General features: G+C 40.8%; 3 protein-coding genes across 3 annotated transcripts; 1 reads left to right on the top strand and 2 right to left on the bottom strand.

Moving 5' to 3' along the window:
* Positions 1–510: 510 nt before the first annotated feature.
* Positions 511–3,268, top strand: LOC117784646 (alpha-1,3-mannosyl-glycoprotein 2-beta-N-acetylglucosaminyltransferase). Its single transcript, XM_034622445.1, has 6 exons — positions 511–1,580; positions 1,643–2,073; positions 2,133–2,237; positions 2,295–2,385; positions 2,460–2,630; positions 2,877–3,268. The coding sequence occupies exons 1-6, from the start codon at positions 1,089–1,091 to the stop codon at positions 2,988–2,990; spliced, it is 1,404 nt and encodes a 467-aa protein (XP_034478336.1). The 5' UTR covers positions 511–1,088; the 3' UTR covers positions 2,991–3,268.
* Positions 3,269–3,744: 476 nt separating this feature from the next.
* On the bottom strand, positions 3,745–6,473 carry LOC117784648 (ventral anterior homeobox 1). Its single transcript, XM_034622446.1, has 3 exons — positions 6,185–6,473; positions 4,651–4,796; positions 3,745–4,592 (listed from the first exon to the last, which is right to left on the bottom strand). Exons 1-3 carry the CDS (start codon positions 6,459–6,461, stop codon positions 3,858–3,860), a joined length of 1,158 nt encoding a protein of 385 aa, XP_034478337.1. The 5' UTR covers positions 6,462–6,473; the 3' UTR covers positions 3,745–3,857.
* Positions 6,474–16,371: 9,898 nt separating this feature from the next.
* On the bottom strand, positions 16,372–20,162 carry LOC117785467. Its single transcript, XM_034623502.1, has one exon. The coding sequence runs from the start codon at positions 19,295–19,297 to the stop codon at positions 16,700–16,702; it is 2,598 nt and encodes an 865-aa protein (XP_034479393.1). The 5' UTR covers positions 19,298–20,162; the 3' UTR covers positions 16,372–16,699.
* Between the last annotated feature and the right edge of the window lie 586 nt (positions 20,163–20,748).

The following is a 20,748-nucleotide window of genomic DNA, read 5'->3' as shown; positions in this document are numbered from 1 at the left end:
AATTAATGACTAAAACTAAATGAATTAATAAAATTAAACAATCCAATTAAACTGTCTTTGCTTGAAGATGCTGTTTGAATTTCGCGCGCAATTCGCAGTGCTGTACAAAAGAGTAGACTATTAATGTGTGACAAGTAGAAAAATACCAGTAAAATACCAGACAGTGTCTTTTAAAATTAACAGTGCTGCATAACGCCGTAGAGCCACCAGCCACTGTTGCCAACTTAGCTATTTTAAAGCTAGTTAACCATTTTCAGAGTTTGATTGATAGAAAATTTTGTAAATTGCTATTAGACGGAAATATGGCTATTTTAAATATATATTTAGCTATGTTTTACCATTTGTATTGTTTCTAAAACCATGCAGTAGTGGCTTTCCAGCTAGAAGCAGTTATTGTTTGCTCTAAAAAGTTGGCAGCTCTGCCACCAGCTGACTATGCATGTGTGTGACCAGTCATGCAACCCTTTTAAAATACCACAAACAATTCACACAAACAAAAACGTAGTTACAATTACGAGAAGGAAGAAGCAACGTGTGTGTTTTCAGTTTGGGACGCGTTATAAATATTTGCCAAGCTGGCGATTCGCTTTCCACATCAACGCCAATAGCAGTTATGCCACGCACTGATGCATAACGTGCGATACATTGATAAATGTAGCAAGCAACCATCAGCAGCAACAGCAGCAGCAGCGCTAGCGCCCATCCTTTTCACTCCGCTCGCAGCTAATGCTAATGTGGTGCAACAGCAATATTAAGCTTGCAAAACTGAGCCGCTGCAAGGGCTGCTGGTGGTGTCAACAAAAACAACAACAACAACAACAACAGAAACAACGAAATCTGAAACTAATACAGAACCAAAGCTTCCACACCCACCGACGAAAACAGCTTGCATTATATGAGCGCACCTGGCGCATTAACAAATACAACAACAAACATACACACTCACTCGGACAGATGTCACACTAGAGCAACTCAACTCGTCCGGCAAAAGAGAGAGAGAGTGAGAAGCGCGTACGTTAACGCCACTCCCCCTACGCCCACCCACCGTCAGAGTCACAGCGACAGAGACATCGACAGCCACAAGCAATATGCGTTCCCGTAAGGTTCAAGTGATGGTGTTAGGCTTCTTCCTAATGTGGACGTTTATCACATATTATGTGCTGCTGCGCACAAGCAATGCCCAGTTCGACAGGAAGCAGCAGCAGCAGGTGAAACGTCTGGTGCCGGAAGCGTTAGCTGAGAACTCGAAAAGCATGAAACTAGCACGTAATCTCATAGAATTCATAAAATACAAATACGTAAGCGAACAGCAGACAACAACGCCCAGAATAAGCATCGTGGCAGCCGAGGTATCAAATGAGATACCAGCACCAGAATCGGTATCAGTATCGAGAGGAGCACTGGAAACAGTGGATAAGTCAACGCCAGCACAGATACCAACTCGGACACATTTGCCGAATGGTGAGCCTGTCATTCCCATTCTGGTCTTTGCCTGCAATCGTGTCTCGGTGGTCAAGTGTCTGGACAATCTGGTGCAGTATCGTCCCAGCATCGAGCAGTTTCCCATCATTGTGTCTCAGGTGAGTGCCTAATGATTTAATTACATTAAAAACATTTAATAATAATGACTATTTCTGGACAGGACTGCGGCGATGTGGTCACCAAGGAGGCTATTCAAACGTTTGGCAAACAAGTGACGCTCATTGAGCAGCCTGATCTGAGCGATATCGTTGTGCTGCCCAAGGAGAAGAAGTTCAAGGGATACTACAAGATATCACGCCACTATGGCTGGGCATTGAACACCACGTTTCAGATTGGTTTCGATTTTGTGGTCATTGTTGAAGATGATTTGAATGTGGCGCCCGATTTCTTTGAGTATTTTCTGGCCACACACAAGCTGCTCAAGCAGGACTCAAGTCTCTGGTGCGTGTCCGCTTGGAATGACAATGGCAAGGCGAATGTGGTGGACACGGCGAGACCGGATCTGCTCTATCGCACCGATTTCTTTCCCGGCCTGGGCTGGATGCTCACCAAGGAGCTGTGGCAGGAGCTGTCCGTCAAGTGGCCAAAATCGTAAGTTAGAAATATTCTAAATGCAGTTGGATTTTCGTTAATATTAATATGTTTAACAGATTCTGGGATGATTGGATACGGCATCCGGAACAGCGCAAGGATCGCGTATGCATTAGACCTGAAATCTCACGTACTCGCACCTTTGGAAAGATTGGCGTGTCAAAGTAAGAGCTCATGCGATTGGTGTATAACATATGATATTCATATGATTTTCGTTTCAGTGGTTTATTTTTCGATAAGTATCTGAAACACATTAAGCTCAGTGAGGACTTTGTACAGTTCAGCAAAATCAATATGAGTTATTTATTAAAGGTAAAAAGTGCTTGCGTGTTGCGCATTCTCGTGTTATTAATATCTAATGTATACCATCTATTTGTCGTATGTAGGAAAATTATGATAAAGCGTTTTTGAAGCAAGTCTATGTGCTTCCGCTGGTGACCTTTGATGAGCTGCGTCGGAATCTCATTGCCCTGGATGGTCCAGTGCGCATACAGTACAACAATCGTGATCAGTATAAGCGAATAACGAGAATGCTTGGGCTCATGGATGATTTCAAGGTGTGTGTTGCTCTGATTTGCCAGCATGACATATTTTGTAAACACGTTACGTAGATTAGAAGCGTATGTTGTATTGAGGGCGATAAAGTCATGTCTATCAGTTGACTATAACTAGTTGTGACTGTCTCAATTTTTAAACATACATTTAGCTGTATTTAAATTGAGTAAGGAGTATCTTCTAGTTGGCAACTTTACTACAGCTTTCTTAATTGTTTTTTTTTATCAACTTTTATCTCTTTTTTACAGAGTGGCGTGCCACGCACCGCATACCATGGAATCGTCTCATTCTACTACAACAAACGTCGCGTGCATTTGGCGCCGAATGCCAATTGGAAGGGTTACGATCTGTCGTGGAGCTAACAGCACTAAACTGATTGCTATTAGACTTTAAGCACCGCTCAATGCATCGCGAAACTAATCAAAAACAATTGGTTTTAAAACTATTTGCAATACCAAAAAATAGGACTAGAACTTTGTTTTGTTTATTCCGTAGACTACAATTAATTGTATTATTTCCGTTTCCGTATTCAGTGTTGCTCCATTGTAAGACACGTAACTAAAGAGACTATAACTGTTTAATTGGTAACTGTAATTGGCCATGTGCAACGAGGCAGCTTCAATTGTTAACCCAAGAAAAAGAAAAAACAAAACAAGCAATAGAATGTACTAGAAACAAGTTGAAAGTTAGAGAATGTGTGTAAATAGGCACAGTTGTTGCTGGCTTTATTGTATTGAACGCTTTTTTGTTAATGATACTACTGATTCTCGTTAATTTACTTTACTGTACAAAGGGACAACTAGTTGTTGGCATTTAGCATTTAAGTTAACTCCAGATCGAGCTCGAAGTTATAAATAAGTCTATGTGATTTTGATTTATCTAATTGTAATTTGTAATTTGAGAAAGGGAGAGAAAGGGAGAGCCAATAACCGACCCACAACATATGTAACATATAATAATGTATAGCAATAGTTAACTTGTAAGCATTTTGGAGGACAGACACACTTGACCACTCAAACCATACCCTGATCCAAATCCAAATTCAGATCCAAATCCCAGACTCAGTGCCACTGTCAGATAGTGATAGCTGTTAACCTATAGACAACATACACATTACACCTGTATGACCATTGTATTTATATGAGCATATTTTTTGTGTGTGCATTATAAACATAAACTTTAAAGTTATACCTTTAACTACTATCTACCTATTTGAATCATTCGGCGTGCTATTCCACAGCATCTTCATCCTCGTCCAGCTGCTCACAGTCAATGTCGCTGCACTCGGACTCGGATTGTGTGGCCCGTCGACTGCGTTGTGCCTGCTGGAGTCCTTCGTGTCCATAGCCGCAGGATGTGCTGTTGTTGGTAGTTGGCACGCCTTTCTGCAGCAGAAAGTTGGCATTGGCATCGCCAAAGACGCGTTCCAGCTCGGCCAGACCGTTGCTGGTGGCAGCCTCCGTTTCCGGTGGCAACGTGGCGTATTTCAGCTGCAGATACGCCTCGTTGTGAGAATGTGGCGGTGCATAGTCCACAAAGCCGCCAGTGTAGGCTTTGCAGCGCGGCACATTGCCAGCTGGCGTTGTGGCAGTCGCTGCTCCAGGAGGAGCTGCTGCCACTGGCTTGGCCAGTCCAAAGGGCAGCGCAAAGTTAAGCGGCTGTCCACGTGCCAGTATCGCATTTCTGGCGCTCTCAATGACACTGGCGCCGTGCAAGGCTCCACTTGGCGGCGGTCCATATGGACGCATAGGTGGTGCGGAGCCACTGCCATTCAGCATGATGGATTGTATGGGCGTGGGACCGGCAGGAGTTTGGCTAAACAGCCAAAGGCGATCCCCAACGACCATGGGACGAGCCAGGCCACCCATGCCCAGCTGGGTATAATAGTGCGAGGCGAGCGTCTCCACATCCGAGGTGTACTTGCGTTTCCACTTGGTGCGACGATTCTGGAACCAGATCTTTATCTAAAACAGCAATGTTAGTGAAGATTCTTTGGAGTTATATTCGATAATGTATTCCTACCTGCGTCTCGGTTAACTGCAGCTGCTTGGCCAAAGCCGTTCGCTTGGCCACCGATAAATATTTGCCACGCTCGAATTCCGTTTCCAGCGCCTTGATCTGTGCAGCCGAGAATGCGGTACGTGGACGCTTCTTGCGATCGTCGTGCGCTGCAATGCAGGAGAGGAAGGGAAAGGAATCCGCAATGGTATGTGAATCAAATTTAGACATCAATTGCTACCGACTGCGGCCATTGTCGCGAGCTGTGCCAAACAATTTGCCACTAATTTGAATTTGCCAATTGGCGATCTAATTGGCAGAGGTCGAATCACCGCAACCACTCTAAGGACACCCTGTATTTTGCACAGTGTACGCCGACTACCCGACTGCCGGCACTTGGCCATTTTAAGCATACGCTCGATTTTAATTGGCATCATTTCATCTTGATGTGGTCAATGCATCTAATTGGCCATTTGGCACCACATTTCCCTCGCTGACCGAAAACAAATTGTCATATAAATTTTCCCCCAAAAATGAGACGAGATTATCTCCCATCATCTCCGTTGCCTGTTGCTGCTTTTCCTTCATACTTTGACATTTGCATCATTAGCAGGCGGCACATTTTCTGACGCCCCTCGGGCTAATTTCTGATTATTTGTTTGTGGATCGCAGCAAACGACAGACGAGATCACTCATCCATTGCATATTAGTGGATGTTCTTTGTTTTTTATCTACCTACTATAAATATTTAAAAAATAGTTCTATAACAAAACATATATCATTATATTCATTAAAAAGAAAGCTTTGCCTATTTTAATGGATCTCATTCGTGAGCTATTAGTAAAAATACTATCATTCAATTTGATTAATTGTCCGACTGTCTAATTAGTATATTATATAATTTTTTGTTTAATTTTAATGGTTTGTCCTTTAAGATAATGATTAATCTTTAAAAATGTACAACTTGCCTTTTTACTAGCGACATCTATAAAACTGACATAGAGGAGGTTTTAAAATCTACAAATTTTGATAAGAAATGCTTTGGATATCTTTTGAAAAGATATGACGATATTTTCGGAGTCACAAAAATCGGCTGCCTATTTATTAATTTTAAATTTCAACATTTTTATTAATTGGTATAATTTATACAATAAATCAATTTATGTAGTTTTACATTTCAGTCAAAAGTTTTAAGTCAAGATCAAAATTAAGTAATTTAACAATAAAATAAAAATTTTTCAAATCTTACAATAGGAAGTAATTGGTTTCAGGAACTCCGAAAGTAAATTCTGCGTATCATTTGGGTTCTTAGAGATTTTCCTAATACAAATATATTCTATAAGATATTTTATTAAACTAACTATAAGGACTGTTCCTCTGAGCATTGATCTATGCATGATGATTGATCATGATATGAAAGTAGTTTAGTTTTTGGATAAAAAAAACTTTAAAAAACATCTTCTACTGTTTCTTATTTTATTGACACAGATTAATCAATGGTTGTTGGATAGTTATTCTCTCTATGAAGATCACAACACACAACACTTTGGATACGCACCACTTCCATCATCCGACGCAAGTTCTGTATCACTTTTGCCATCATCCAGGCCATCCTCAAGGCAACTCGATGTTGCCGGGCTGGAAACTCGCGAATCATCACAACTGCCACGCCCACTTTCGTTATGAATCAACTGCGTTTGATGATGATCTTTGATCACTTGGAAACTGGACGCTTGTTCCACAAAGTGGCTGGGAGTTTGAATTTCGGGTTTGGCCAGAATCTGTTCGATTGAGAAACTGTGCGGATGACGACGTACCACAGATTGAGTATTCATTTTAATTCACTTCGAATCGGAAGAAGATATCGTATTGGATCGGAGCCGGAATCCAACACAACACTGCGCGACGGCTGTTTTCGAAAAACTAATTTGATTTGGAATACGCAACAAAAGATCCTGCGTATTGAAGTACTCGTTTCTGAGATCTTGTGTGTGGGCGTGGCCTGTTCATATAGCTGACTCTATCCAACGCCCAGAGCTCAGCCCATGCATTGGAAAGAAATGTCTACTTTGCTCTTAAAGATGCCTCTTTTCGAATATCACACATCTGTTTATTTTTAAAACATGTGTGAAATTGTCGCAGCCTCTCCGTGTGCAGAGGGCGGGACTACGGATATGTCAAGTGTGTCGTGTATGCTATATTTTTGTTGTTCTTTGTACGATCGCTATGATTAAAAGTCATAATTTTTTGCTAATTGTTTACAAGTAGCGCTATTTAATATTTCGATGACTTTTGCTAAATATATTTAATAATAAGTTTTCCAACATATTTCATTCGAAGATCCGTACATATAATTGATAATATATCATCTGGGGGCGTATTGGGGTTGTGCGCCAAATGAATATGCAAGAGTATAGTTGAAAGATGAATGTACTCAATGAGAAATGGGTTTCGTTTTAAAAAATACTTGAAAATTATATTTTTGAGATTAAGGGCCGGCTTTTCAATGTCTCCTTAAATTTTATAAAATAGATAAATTCAAATTTGACATTGATTTCTATACATTTTACGTCAAAATATCTGTTGTATAGTTATCAAACCCTTTAAATAGACATTGAAAAACCGGCCCTTAAAGTTAAAGAGGAGGTGTAGTATAGTTTATGAAGAAAAATATTATAATTAATATATAATTATAGTCCCTATAGTTTTCATTCAATTAAAATTTTCCAGAAATTTAAACTTTTAAATCATTCACTTTTGAAAACAGAAGAAAAGATTAGATAATATGCAAGGTTTCATTGGGAACATACTTAAATTATATACTAATAAATAAATTATAATAATAAATAAATAAATAATACTATAATAAATTTGATGTATTTTTTAACTATCTTCATTATAATTTTGTTTTAGTTTTCAACAAATTTTAAAGGAAAAAAAAGATTCATTAATTTTCTAAAATTGTAATCCTTTCTTGTAATTCTATTTCTAAATTCTATTCTACAGAGTTATATTTCATTCTGTCTGATTTTATTACCTGCCATTTGGCAGACACACTTTTTGTGCAATGAAAACTCAGAGATATTTTCTATGGCTGAGTTCGTAGACTTCGTAGAACATGTAAAACGTTCATTAATTCCAAATTATTAACACATAATTCAGTCGAAAGGGATGGCAAGCATAAAAGAGACAGAGATATATAGAGAGTGAGTGAGAGAGAGAAATTGGCATTGCCGAGGATAGTTTTCAATTGGCTGTTAGCCAACTCCACATGACATACAGGGTGTCGGTGCAGGCTGCGATAATGTCTTCATTATTTATGCACAATTTGAGCAAAATATGTGAAAGCACGTTAATTAGTCGTCGGGGCTGCTGCTAAACTATGGAATCGAGAGGTAGTTGAAGATGGCAGAGGGATAGAGGGGATAAAGAAGTGGCAAGAGAGGAGGGAAGAGGCGCAGTCGCAGGCCCATCTATTTAGCCAGGCGTGGCTGTCAGTTTGAATTAATTTAATGAGTATACTCGTATGCTTATGAGCCGCATGCCACATGCCGCATGCCGCGACATTCAAATCAAAATGACAACTTAATTTTCATAATTGCGCTTAATGAATATTCGACTATTGCTTGCCATATTTTAAATTCCGCTGCCAGATTACGGCATGATAACTTGGCACTGGCATTCCAAATCAATTACCAATTTGGCCAAACAAACACAAGACCGTATTCAAGCTAAGCTGGAGCCGAAGCCGAAGTTGGTACTGGCAATTGGATACCCCAAAACATTAGTTGTGGAACTGAGTTTGCGGTCGTCCTCCTTCAGTGCCATTTAACGTTAAATGGAGCGCAACCGTGTCAGAATTTAATTAATACGAATGCATGCATCTTCATTATAAATCATCACTTCTCAAGTGTTTGTCAGGCGCACGCAACATAAATCACAGTCCCGAGTCGCTGTTGGACTTCGTCTTCATCTACGTCTCCATCTTCATCTCCGTCTCAGACTCGAGAGTCCGGACTCGAAGACGGAGTCGCGTGTATTACTCGCTGTTTTTTTGGTCCCTTTTTTTTATGTCGACTAATGATGCATTCAAGTTAGCGGGTGTCGGTGTCTAGTTGGAACCGCAATGTTCCCAAACATCTGCCCCGAGGCACAGATACAAAGATACATCCATAGGCGTAGATACTCCCACGCCATTGCTCGTGTTATTTGGGTTTCCGATTACGTCAAAGGTGAAGGAGATCCCTGCTCCATGTGAGTGTTAGTGTCTGTATCTGTATCTGTGTCTGGGCGTGCATTGAACTCTTTTTCGAAATTTTAGCATGATTAATTTGTTGGGCTGTTTGTTTGTCTTTGACGCTAATTTGTGTTAAGCAAACTAATAGAGCTGCAATACGAGATAACCAGGCCGACAGAAATGCCGTTCAATTTCCGCTTGCATGTCAACGAAATTTCAAATGTTGCCTAATTACTTTTAATTGAGTTCTAGGAACTTCAATTCGTACAAGTATGTTGGAATGTACATATAGATAATGTGAATTACACATCCATTAGGGTTGTTTTAGATAAAAAGCCAAAATAGGTTTGGTTTCGATCTTCAAGTAGTTTTATTCGGTAAATGTCTGCTTAATGATTTTATTGTTGTACAAAAATTAGAGACACAAGTGTAACAAAATGACGTTGATTAAGTTTTGTCTATGATATCATATTATATGTACAGGCATGCTTCGGTTTTCAATTCCACTTTTTTAGGATTTAATAAACTGTATTTTCTAACGTTGCTTTTATGCTAAATGCTTAAAAATTATATATATTCACTTTTTTAGACTTGAATTCACCAACTTAAAGTGAATTCAATACGCAAATTATATTCAAAATGAAATTAGAACAGGCTTATGATTTTCACTTTCGTTAGATCTTGTCTAAAGTGAAAACCGGAACAGGCCCGATATTATAGCTAACTTACAAAATGATTATTTGTTTTTTATTACTTCAAATATAAACGATTACAAAGGCAAATATATCTAATATAAAAAATGATATCCAATTTTTTAAATATTTTACATAACAAAAATGTTAAAACATAAAATCTTAGATTTCCATTCAAAAGTTATATAGTTGGAAAAGTGACATTTAAAATATTACTAAATATTACCTAAGTTAATTAACTACTTTGTTACTAATAACATATCTGTATTTATATTGATTATATTGTTCTCTTAGTCGACTGATAAAATAAATAAATCAACTGAAGTAAATTATAAAATATTTTTTACTACTGTTCTTCTCAGATATTCAAATTTTTTAGAGCTGAAAACTTACCTTATTCGAGTTGAGCAGTTTCCTCATTAAGCAGCAGTGTCTGCATTTAATTTCATTCATGAAAACTCCCTCAAGACGTCGGCTGTTTTATATTTTTTTTTTTTTTTTTTGTATATACGAATATATCTGCATGCCTTATAAGTTGACAGATATAAATAATAATTAAAAGACAAACGAAGAAGAGCGAGAGATCAGAGTATGAGTCTGTGTATTAAGTTAATGTGTGCTCATTTTGTGAGTTTGAGGGGAGTTCTGAGAAACGCGTAAAAGGCGTCATTTATGTATGGTTTGTACAAGCGAACAGAGCTCATAAATTACAACCAATTATCAAATTAGATATTTACAAAACATGCACTTTAAATCAACGGTTTTTTTTATGGCCAGCTGAATGAGCATTTTCGGAAGGAAGAGGAGGAGTCCGATTTCCATGTGCGTTTTGTGGTTGTCTTTTTATAGGCAGAAAACTAAATCAAAGCCAAACACATGATGAGGCAGCAAACAATCAATTTGGGTAATCACGTGTTGATGGCAGCAATTAAAGTTGCACGTAGCACGTAGCATGTTGCACGTTGCAAGAAGTTGTACAACGCAGTGCAATTGGAAAAAATTAGCAGACAATGCACAAGTGACAGCGCCAGGGCAATTAATTTAGTGTAATTACTCAGTGGACGACAGTTGACAACACACAAGCTGGAGCGGACAGTGGGAGGCAGGGAGGCGGGAAGGCGGGTAGGGAATAGGGAGCAACTGGCAGGGAAAAATGTCTGCACGCCCCTTGGTGGAAATGTCGACTTGATTTGAGTTGAGTTGTTGTTGCCACCTCAACGCATCGATGAAGATTTTAAAATTGAGCTGCATTTTGCTTAATTTCTTTGACTTTTGCTACAATTGCGGCGGCATTTTAATGAGCTGCAACCAATGCACCCCCTCCCCTCCCCACCCCACAACAGTTTTCCCCTTTTCCCGGCCACTCAAGTGGCGGCAAATTGCTGGCTAACCAAGGGTTAGGGCAATCCCAATGCGTTGTTGCTGCCACCGTCTGGGGCACATCTAGTGTGTTGCCTGCTGCTAATTGGCCTGGGATGTTGTGCTGTGTTGTGCTGTGCTGCTTGTTGTGATATCAAACAGTTTTACGCACAAGTTGAAACTGATAATTGTCGACGAGGTCGCTGATTTATGGCCTGAAGTGATGAGCATATGTTTTAATTAATTTCCAAGAAAGTGTTTTGGCAAATGCCACTTAACCAGACAGCTCGCTGTCTACGATTGCTGCTGCACTTGTTGCATGTTGCATGCACATTGCATAGACGCCACTCGCATGCCCCAAATCGCCAAACAAATCCATGTAGCTTAGTGTAAGCCAGCAGAGACATTATTTTGATGTCGCTTAGAAAATTATGATAAATGTCTAAGAGGAACATGAGCTGAACTAAGACCGCAGCAACAACATATTGCCCCTTGCCACATCTGCTTGACATTTTTTAGGTAACCACAACAACAACAAGTCATTTGGGAGCGTGCTCCTCCAATGATGCCGCCAGCATTTGAGTGAGATTAATGCGGTGAGGAAAATCATAAATTAATTAGAACTGCCTGGAAAATCTCTGGCTATCTCTTTCACATTTTAGTTGTCTCTCTGTCTGGAGTAGACACTTATTAGTGACATTTAGTGGCAATTTATTGTTGAAAGTGTTGTCTCACACACACACACACACAGATAACTTACAGGTGTTGTCAGTGTAATGCTTAATTAGCTTTTATTATTAGCTACGATGTGGCAACTAACTGCATGTTGTATCAACTACAAAGCGAACGCTGTCTTCCCTTAATCCATAAGAGATTTCCTCATTTCCATGCAGCTATTTCCTGTTTTATTACTGTTGCTCTTCCAGTTGAAGTTGTTGCTGTTGTTGTTGGCGCCCATTGTCGCCGTTTAGGTGCAATTAGCAAACGCCTCCAGGCGCCAGCTAGAAAATAAAAATGTCTAGTGTGGCATGTGTAGGTGACGCTGTCTGGGGATTGGGGCCAGGAGCTGTGGCAGGAACGGGGCATTTGCATACCAAATTGTCGTCAGAGTGTCGCGACAGTCGCATCCTGCCAGGCCAGGAATGTGAAGTATCCAACAAGGATCATAGATAGTCTGCCAGTCTGCTTATCAATTACTTTTAGGGTAGAATATTAAGATTAATCAATGTTTGAACGAACTTCAATTGTTGCAACTTATCATGTTTTCAAGGGCTACAGAAACTAATGCTTAATTGTAAGAGAACAATAAGGCAAGAGCAGAAGAAGTAATAATTCCTAATATTTATTATCAGTTTGCCGAATACTGAAGAAGGTCAACAATATATTTTCTTTAATATATAATATAAAATAAAAGCAGAATTTATTATAAAAAAAATGTAATAGAAAATTCAAATATAAGCAGATATGTATTTTATTACAAAAAGTTTATAAACGAATTTTTAATAATATAATATACATATTTTATTTATTTACTTCATTACTTAAAAGTTGTGAAACATTATAAAAACAGGGCACATCAAAAAAACGCCCATGCAAAAATTCAATAACAACCGCGGGCGACTTTATGGTATATTCGATGTCTAATTGAAAAAATGTAGCATACTTCTAGGCCGATGTAGAAATTTATTAATCTTTTTACTCCAACAAAAAATGTAGTCTGCTTTTAGGCTTGTGTTCGAAATGGCTGTTCAAATTACGCAGCAAACTTATGGCAATGATATCTCTCAATGGTATGCAATAATTATTTTTTTGTAATTAATAAATTGAATATTTACATATCTAAAATTTACTTTCAACATATTGTTTAAATTGAATAACGTAAAGGTAAATAAATGTTGCAAGTATCTCTTAGCATTTATTAGTTTCTAAAATTTTAAATATTAAAGATTTATTATAATCGGTAAGTAATAAAAAAAAATGAGAATATTTTTCAAATGTGTTAATTGACTGACAGCAATGTTGATTGATTAAACACATGTAAGTACGATAATTCTTAATTTATTTTTGTTGGCAATAAAAGAACGTGTTGAGGTCAGCCCGACTAAAATTGTTTATGCAATTGAGATTGAAATATATACATATACACAGCAAGATATACTATATGTGTAGAATATGTATATATTTATTTTAGCCTTCGAATTGAACATTTTAATAAAATAAAACCGACTGAATGTGCATGTTAATTTTGTGCGGAAATTTCTTACGCACTTTTGTTGCTATTGTATTGTTTATGTACAGCGTTCTTAACTGTTGTACTTGAAGATAAATGAAAACCCCCTCGAACATGACAGGCTAAACAAAAGGCGCAACCTTTTGCTGAAGTGCCGGAAGTGAATATTATGTATACGCCATGTCGACGCAGACAAAAATTTCTCATTGCCTGTCGCGGTGCTTAAGTGTATGCCGAAAGGCCTTTATACTTGTTGAATGACGGTCAAGGTAGCACTTGCCACACTTGCCACACTCGCCACACGGCACGTTCTACACAACATCGAGGTTTTCATTGAATTCGTGAGACATTTTTAGCTACCTCAAGGATAACGCAGTGTGCCAAAAGTGATACGCATGTCAAGGTCAGCGCCAAGATTTGCCACAAGTGGCAACTGAAAGCGGAGGCAGCTGAACATCTCAATTTGGTGCTGACGCGCACAGTTCAATGTACAGCGATCACAGTCATGGATCCCAGATCGAGTTATGTCATCGACAGCTGCGAAAAGAGTTATCAGCTTGAAATTTATGTGCTTACAGCCACATATAAATTTACAATGCCTATAAATAAGGCCCGAAATGCCCTGGCTCAATGCATTTGGGCATGAACCCGGCCAATATTCTGCTCTGATACGTTCTGATCTTGTTCTCGACCTGAACCGGTTGCTCATTCAGCTTTCTGTTTTTTTTTGGTTTTTATTTGGAGATTGCTTTCATTTTCGACTTGGGTTCCTCGTAATTAGCATTAATTGAGCTAAGCTGCTAATTTTAGTGACTATACTTAAATGTGCAGCACTCGTACATTAGCCGGAAGTTATACGAGTATATGTACAATCTCAGATCATCAATTAGCTCATAAAACGATGCCTGCACTCGTGCCAGCTTCAAGGCAATTGCAGCCTTCTCCAAATTGCATGTGCTCTATAGATTAAAGCAAATTACAGTTATGCAAGCAGCACTACACGCACAGCTTCCCTGTTGACCAGCTAAGCCTATAGATACGTTTAGAGCAAAATTACCAAATGCAAAATTTAGAGCTGAGATCTCAGGCAGCTCCTTTGCCCACGCGCTGAGAAATGTGCGACAATTAGTTCAGACAGAAAACGGGTTTTATTTTCTACACCCTGTACACAAATGGTAACAAAATGGTAACCAATGGCTACACAGTATTGTATAAAATCTGCTTAACCTGCTGAAAATAGGCGGCCGAACATCTGCTACATTTATAATAATTCAAAAACTTATCTGCTCTGATTCATGACATAATATAGACATGTTACAGGGTCTCACAAATTCGCGCTTGCTTGTTTGTAGCCTTATCCACTAGTTTTTTTTTTTTTATTAATTGTTGCTTTTGTTGTTTGGGGGTCCAACTCTTTGTGGCTTTATTGGAGTGGGCGGCTCAATGCGTGCACAAAGCAACAAAAATATTGAAATATTTTAAAAAGCAAAAAAACAAAATAACATAAGCTGAAAAATGAAACACGCGAATACCTTGGAACCGCAAAAAAATCGCACACGCACATGGGCAAAGATTAAGATACGAGTACCGGAGTATAAGTACTTCAGCTGCAGCTTAAAGCAACAACAACAGCAACAACAGCAACAACAGCAACCGCAACAACAATTTCAAGCAAATACCAACAATGCTAACGGCCGCTTTATGAACAATTACGAGAGAGTCTGACTACGTCTTCCTCTCTGTCTCCCTCTCCCTCTCCAGCTTCAGCTCCAGCTCCGACTTGGACTTGGACTGTAAGTTGACGTTGCATGCGTCACGCGTCAACATTTTTTGCATTGATCGTGTGTCACTTCACAAATTATTATTAAACTCATAAATGCGCATTTGCGAATCGATAATCAAAATTGAAATTCAAATGGTTGCTTTCACATGGGGGTGTCTGTATCTGTATCTGTATCTGTATCTGTATCTGTATCTGTATCTGTATCTGTATCTGTATCTGTATCTGTATCTGTATCTGTATCTGTAACTATATCTACAACTTCAACATCAACTCCAACTGTATCTTTTGTATTTGTTGGCCTAGTTACCTTCGCCTCGAACGGTTCTCGAGTGCCGCCGCTTGAGCTGCGAATTTTGCTTTCAATTTGCAACAGTTGGTGGAGAGAGGGAAGTGTAGAGGGGTTTGGGAAGACTATTGCGCAATCTTTCACATGGTCCATGAGTTGGCATAATTTGACAAATTTGAAATTCAAGTTAGGAACAGCCTTGTAAATATTTGCCACTTTGCTGCCTCTTTTCAAGTTCAGCATCTTTTTTTTGTAAATTTGATTTTTGAAAAAAATAAATTGTTTAATAATATTCACATACAATTTTCAAAAGTTATACAATATATATATAAAGTAATAATAATAATGTGTTTTACAGTTAGCTAATAAGTGTATAGTATATAATTTGATTTGTTAACACATAATTTAAAATTTATATAAAAATTAAAAGCTAAAAATGAAAAATATTTTTATTCTCTCCTGTAGTAAACCGTTTGCTGTTTCCCCAAAAGGACAACCAAGTTTCTTAGTTCAGTAATCATAAAACTAAACTTATTAAAAGTTAAATAAACTTGAACACTTACAAAATATACAAAAATAAAAGAAAACAAACCAAAAAAGAAAATTTATTTGATTGTAAAAGTGAATGTGGCATTTCTGTAGCTTTTCCAAAGAAACATATATCTTTAAACTATAAACCTGAGTGTCTAATTAAGTTGTTTTGATTTTTGCTATATACGAGTACATATAACATTAACTACGTTTAATTATGGCCACTTTCACTTATGGCATAAAATATAAAAAAATGTTCTTAAACTTCTGCCAACAAAAACAATTTACGATTGTGACATGTTTCTTATGGCTTATAAATAGTATTAAAGGATTATTAAGATTCTTACAATATGGGGATCATAACTAAATATTTTTTCTCTGCCCCAACTAAATCTCTTGCTTTGAGATTTTTCAAAAATATTGCATAATTTTAAGGCAGAAAAGTGTTAACTTAGTTTATAAACTGGCAGTGTTTTCTGTTAACTGAACTTCCATACAATCAATCAATGTTAATTCATTGAATTAAACTTAAGAGCTAGAAATTCGTTATATTTCTAAGGCTGCAAACCTTCAAAATTTGAAAGATGGTTCAATTTAATACAAAAAATATTATTATTTACTCAATAATTTAAAATTTGTTCTTGTTTTTTAAGACAATAAAATTGTTTAGAAAAAAATGGCTAATTTTAAGGTATCGAACTTTAAAATTAAAAAACGCATGAAATTAGTGTAATAATTTTTTTTTCAAAAAGTGTGACCAGTTTGCAGCCTTGTTTGTAAGTATCTTAAGGTAAAAAGGGGCGTGGGCGTAGGCGTGGTGTGGTTCTTGGACAGTTGGACAACATCACAGTGTACAGCCATTAAATAATTTCACAATTCAACAAAAGTTACCCACTACAATTAGTTAACATCCTAGTTAATCATCCTAGTTAATCATCCTAGTTCTCTCCTGTCTCTAGTTGACGGGCGATACGGTCTGACCGAACTTACGGGCACGCTGGCCAAATCCCTTGCTGCCATCCGGACCCATGGGAGTGCGCACCAGACTCTCGGCGGTACGCTGGGCAAAGGAGCCGGAACGGGAGCGTGGTGATCCGTCGAGGAAGCTGCCAGTGCGGGAGCGAGGTTGTCCGTCATAGTCGCTGCCCGGACCGTGCTTGTAGCTGCTGAGGAAGCTGCCGGTGCGGGAGCGAGGCGATCCCTCGAACTCGGAGCCAAAGGAGTAGCGACGATCGTAGCCGGAATCTGTGGAGATGCGACGTCCGCCAATATACTGGGCATTATCGTAGGCGGCCAGCTTGCTGCTCAGCTGCTGGAAGTTGTTGGAGTAGCGACGTGGCCAGACCTGATAGCCACCACCGCCGCCGCCCACCAGCTGATCCGGTTCCCGCTCACGCTCCACGTTAAAGTCGTTGGAGGGACGACGATAGAAGCCACCGTTGCCATCGCTGGCATTGGAGAAGCTGCGCTCGAACTGCATGGAGCCATTGGAGTAGCGTCGTTCCGCCATGTTGGAGCAGCTGCCGTTGGAGCAGACGGACGTCTTGCGATACGCCTCCGACTGGCCAAAGTCAGAGACGCGTCTGGAGCAGGGACAGCTCTCCGAGCAATTGGAGTCACGACGCTGCGGAGCAGCTGTGTCGGAGCAGTTGCTGGCACGACGTGACATGGACTCGCCAGCATAGTTCTGCTCCGAGCAGTTGGACAGACGACGCTGCAGGCTGCTAAGCGGAGCAGCTGACACGGGATTAACCGGATTGTTGTTGGGTGCGACGACAGCCGCAGGCGCTGGCGAGGATTCGCCCAAGGCAGCCGCCGTGCTGGCCGAGATTGTGGACGTATTGCTGTAGCGTCTCGGCGCATAGCCGAAAAAACCCGGAGACGGCGGCTGCTGCTCCAAGCCAATGCTGCCACGTGGCTGATAGTGCTGATAGCCATGTCCATGTCCATGATAGGAGGTGGCCTGATGATGATGCTGCTGCTGCTGCTGCTGTTGTTGTTGTTGGTAGTAACTTGGCTGGAAGTCGGAGTTGTTGCGCTTCAGCTTGAAGCGCAGATCATGCAACGGCTCGTGGCTGGGCAGACCGGAGAAGCTACCACCACGTGTCCGCTCGCAGTTGGCCTCGTTGTAGTAGCGATAGTTCTCCACCATGCGGGCAACTGGCGCCGCCAGCTGGATGACCGCCGCCTTCTTGCCCGTCTTCTTCTTGGGCGCCACCATCTCGTAGACCTGAAAGGGTCCGGCCAGATGACGTGCCTCGCGTGCCGACGACGACTCCAGATACTCGATCAAAGCGCACTCCTTCTGCTGCAGCTCCGGATACTTGTTCATGAACTGGCGCACATCCACGGGAATGGCCATGCCCGGCTTGAGGATGCGAATCAGCGCAATCTCGCCGCACTTGGAGAACAGATCGGAGACCTTCTCGATGCTCAGCTTGTCCAGCGGCAGATCGCAGGCGACAATGGTGCGCGAGGGCATCGTTTCATCGAAGCTGGGCAACGGCTCCAGGCGTCGCACCTTGGTGCCCTGCTCGTTCAGCACGATCTTGTGGGACTTGCGACGCACTGCATCGCCCACCACCTTCCACTCGCGGGTCAGCTGGCGCACCCGCTTGAAGCTGGACACAAGCTTGAGGCTGACGAATCCCTCCTTGTTGCGTCGCACATGCTTCAGCAGGAAGGCATCCTTGAGTATGCTCTCGTTGGAGAAGTAGAACTCCACGGCATCGGTGATCTCCGTGGCCAGCTCCTCGCTGGGCACCAACGACGGATCCAGCGTGTCAATCTCGTTAGTCTGCTCCGACTGCTCCAGCTGTGGTTGCTCTGTCTTGGGCTCCTCCTCGGCGGGTTTCTTCAGGCTGAGGAAGGAGCGATGAGCACGTCGCGCTTCCAACACGGGTGAATTGGCTGGAGCCACAGCTGGTGGCGGCGAGGCATCCAAATTGAAGTTGGGATGCAGATAGATGTTGTCCAGGTGATTCTTGCGAAACTTCTCCAAATTGGCCTCGCTCAGTGGCACCGCTGGCGGCGATGACTGACGCTCTGCCTGACGCTCTGCCAGCTCCGGCTCATGCATAATGTGATTGTCCACGGCCAGTGGCTTGAGCTCATCATCCTCCTCGGACTCCTCGGAGTCGCCAATCGACGAACCCATGCCCACATCCAGCAGCTTATCATCACAAAGTGCTGGCGCACTGGGACTAGGTGGTGCACTCTCGGATCCAGAGCCAAACTGTGAGTCCAGTGACTCCAGTTGATGGAGCAGCGCCTGTGCCGAGCGTTTGGCATGCAAGCGGAGCAGCTTGGAGGGCAGCGACGAGGACAACGGCACCACAGCCTGCGAGCTGCAACAGGGCAGCTCCTGCGACTCCGGTTCCGGCTGCTGCTCCAATGAAGTCAACGCTGGCTTCATCACAGGCACTGCTGTCAGCATGGGCGGCACAGGGGAAACCACAAAAGTGTGACCTTGAGGCGCCTTTACCTCGTAGGAAGCGGAGGTGGAGGTGGAGGAGGAGGAGCAGGTGTACTCCAGTTTATTCTGATCGCACATTTTTTGACTGTTGGCTGATGCTCTGAGCACTTGGCACTTGGCACTCCAGCAAAAGCTTGACTTGCTTTGCCCAAATCAAATGCAAATCTCTAACTATGTATCTGTATCTGTATCTGTATCAATGTAACAATGTATCTGTAGCTGTAACAATGTATCTGAAGGCGTCTCGTGATGATTTGCTGCTTTTAAAGGCGTCTGGCGAATTTGTACTTTCACTTTCAAGTTCAGCTCCAGCTGCTGCTGCTGTCTGTGCGCTTACATTTAGCACTCACTGTCTGCATTTACGCTTTGCTTTGCGCGTTCATTGAACGTCAGCTGTTTTTGTTGTTGTTGTTGTTGTTCGAGTTGTTGTTTGAGTTGTTTTTGCGTAATTCTGCAGCCTGCGTTAAACGTGCTTCGAATTCTAACTATATAAATACATATATTTAATTTGTGGACAAGGGGCAGCTGTTTCAATTTCAATTTCAATTTCAATTTCGATATCGGTTTCAGTTGCTGTTTTTATTTATTTTATTTGGTTGTTTTCTAGGTCGCGCTTGACACCGACACCATTTGATAGTCGTTAAAACAAAACGACACCGCAACAATTGTTGTTGATAAATACAACAAAATTTTTCATTTACAATTTTGACTGCGTCTGCATTTGGGTATTTTTTTTTCAGTTTAATGTTTAATGTTTAAATATTTTATTGTTGTTCCGTTTGTTCAGTTGTTGCCCGTGCTAGTTGCTTAATTATTTCCGTTGTCCGTTTAGCTAGCTGTTAGCCGTTGTTGTTGTTGTGGTTGTTGTGGTTGTGTTTGTTGCCGTTTTTTATTATTGGTCCGTTTTGTTCGCGAGTTCATGCAACGCTGCAACGCGGAGATAGACTGAAATTGCAAATTGATTTGAGGTCGGTTAAATACCCTCTGCTTTCGTTTAATTTTTAGTTTTTTTTTTTCTCATTTTATTATTTTTCGTTTTTACAGCGACTGCCGGCGGCAGCGACGCCAGCAGCGGCAGCGACAGCAGCGTTATTGAGCGGTCCAAGTACGCACGAAACAGCCGATAACAGCAACAACAACAACAGCTGAGCGACAGCGACGCTGACTGCGACGCCAACGGCGACAACTTATTGGCAACAGAGCAACAGCAACAGCAACACACGAAACTTGTTGCGTCGACAGCAACAACAACAACAGCAGCAGCAACAACAACAACAACAATTACAACAGCAACATTCGCTCAATGCATTTGCAGTTGTTGTTGCTGTTGCTTTTGAATTTTATATCTTATAAATTGTTCTGGCAAGATACAGCTACAACTACTTTGACAGATACAGATACATTTACAGATACAGCTACAGCTACAGATACGCACACTGCGAGGTGCTTCCGATTTATTTATTTGCAACATTTATTTTCTGCTTATTTCATTTCATTTCATTTGATTTTATTTCTCTTTCTTTGCTGCT

This window comes from Drosophila innubila (assembly GCF_004354385.1).
Source record: "Drosophila innubila isolate TH190305 chromosome 2R unlocalized genomic scaffold, UK_Dinn_1.0 1_C_2R, whole genome shotgun sequence".
NCBI lineage: Eukaryota > Metazoa > Arthropoda > Insecta > Diptera > Drosophilidae > Drosophila > Drosophila innubila.
This window is presented reverse-complemented; position numbering and strand designations above follow the sequence as displayed.

Excerpts from the sequence above, each read along its gene's own strand:
- LOC117784646 (XM_034622445.1), top strand. The coding sequence starts at position 1,089 with ATGCGTTCCCGTAAGGTTCAAGTGATGGTGTTAGGCTTCTTCCTAATG. Across the intron at positions 2,238-2,294 it reads GGAAAGATTGGCGTGTCAAA|TGGTTTATTTTTCGATAAGT; the intron begins GTAAGAGCTCAT and ends TTTTCGTTTCAG. Across the intron at positions 2,631-2,876 it reads GGCTCATGGATGATTTCAAG|AGTGGCGTGCCACGCACCGC; the intron begins GTGTGTGTTGCT and ends TCTTTTTTACAG.
- LOC117784648 (XM_034622446.1), bottom strand. The coding sequence starts at position 6,461 with ATGAATACTCAATCTGTGGTACGTCGTCATCCGCACAGTTTCTCAATC. Across the intron at positions 4,797-6,184 it reads TGCGTCGGATGATGGAAGTG|CGCACGACGATCGCAAGAAG; the intron begins GTGCGTATCCAA and ends CCTGCATTGCAG. Across the intron at positions 4,593-4,650 it reads TGCAGTTAACCGAGACGCAG|ATAAAGATCTGGTTCCAGAA; the intron begins GTAGGAATACAT and ends TTGCTGTTTTAG.
- LOC117785467 (XM_034623502.1), bottom strand. The coding sequence starts at position 19,297 with ATGTGCGATCAGAATAAACTGGAGTACACCTGCTCCTCCTCCTCCACC.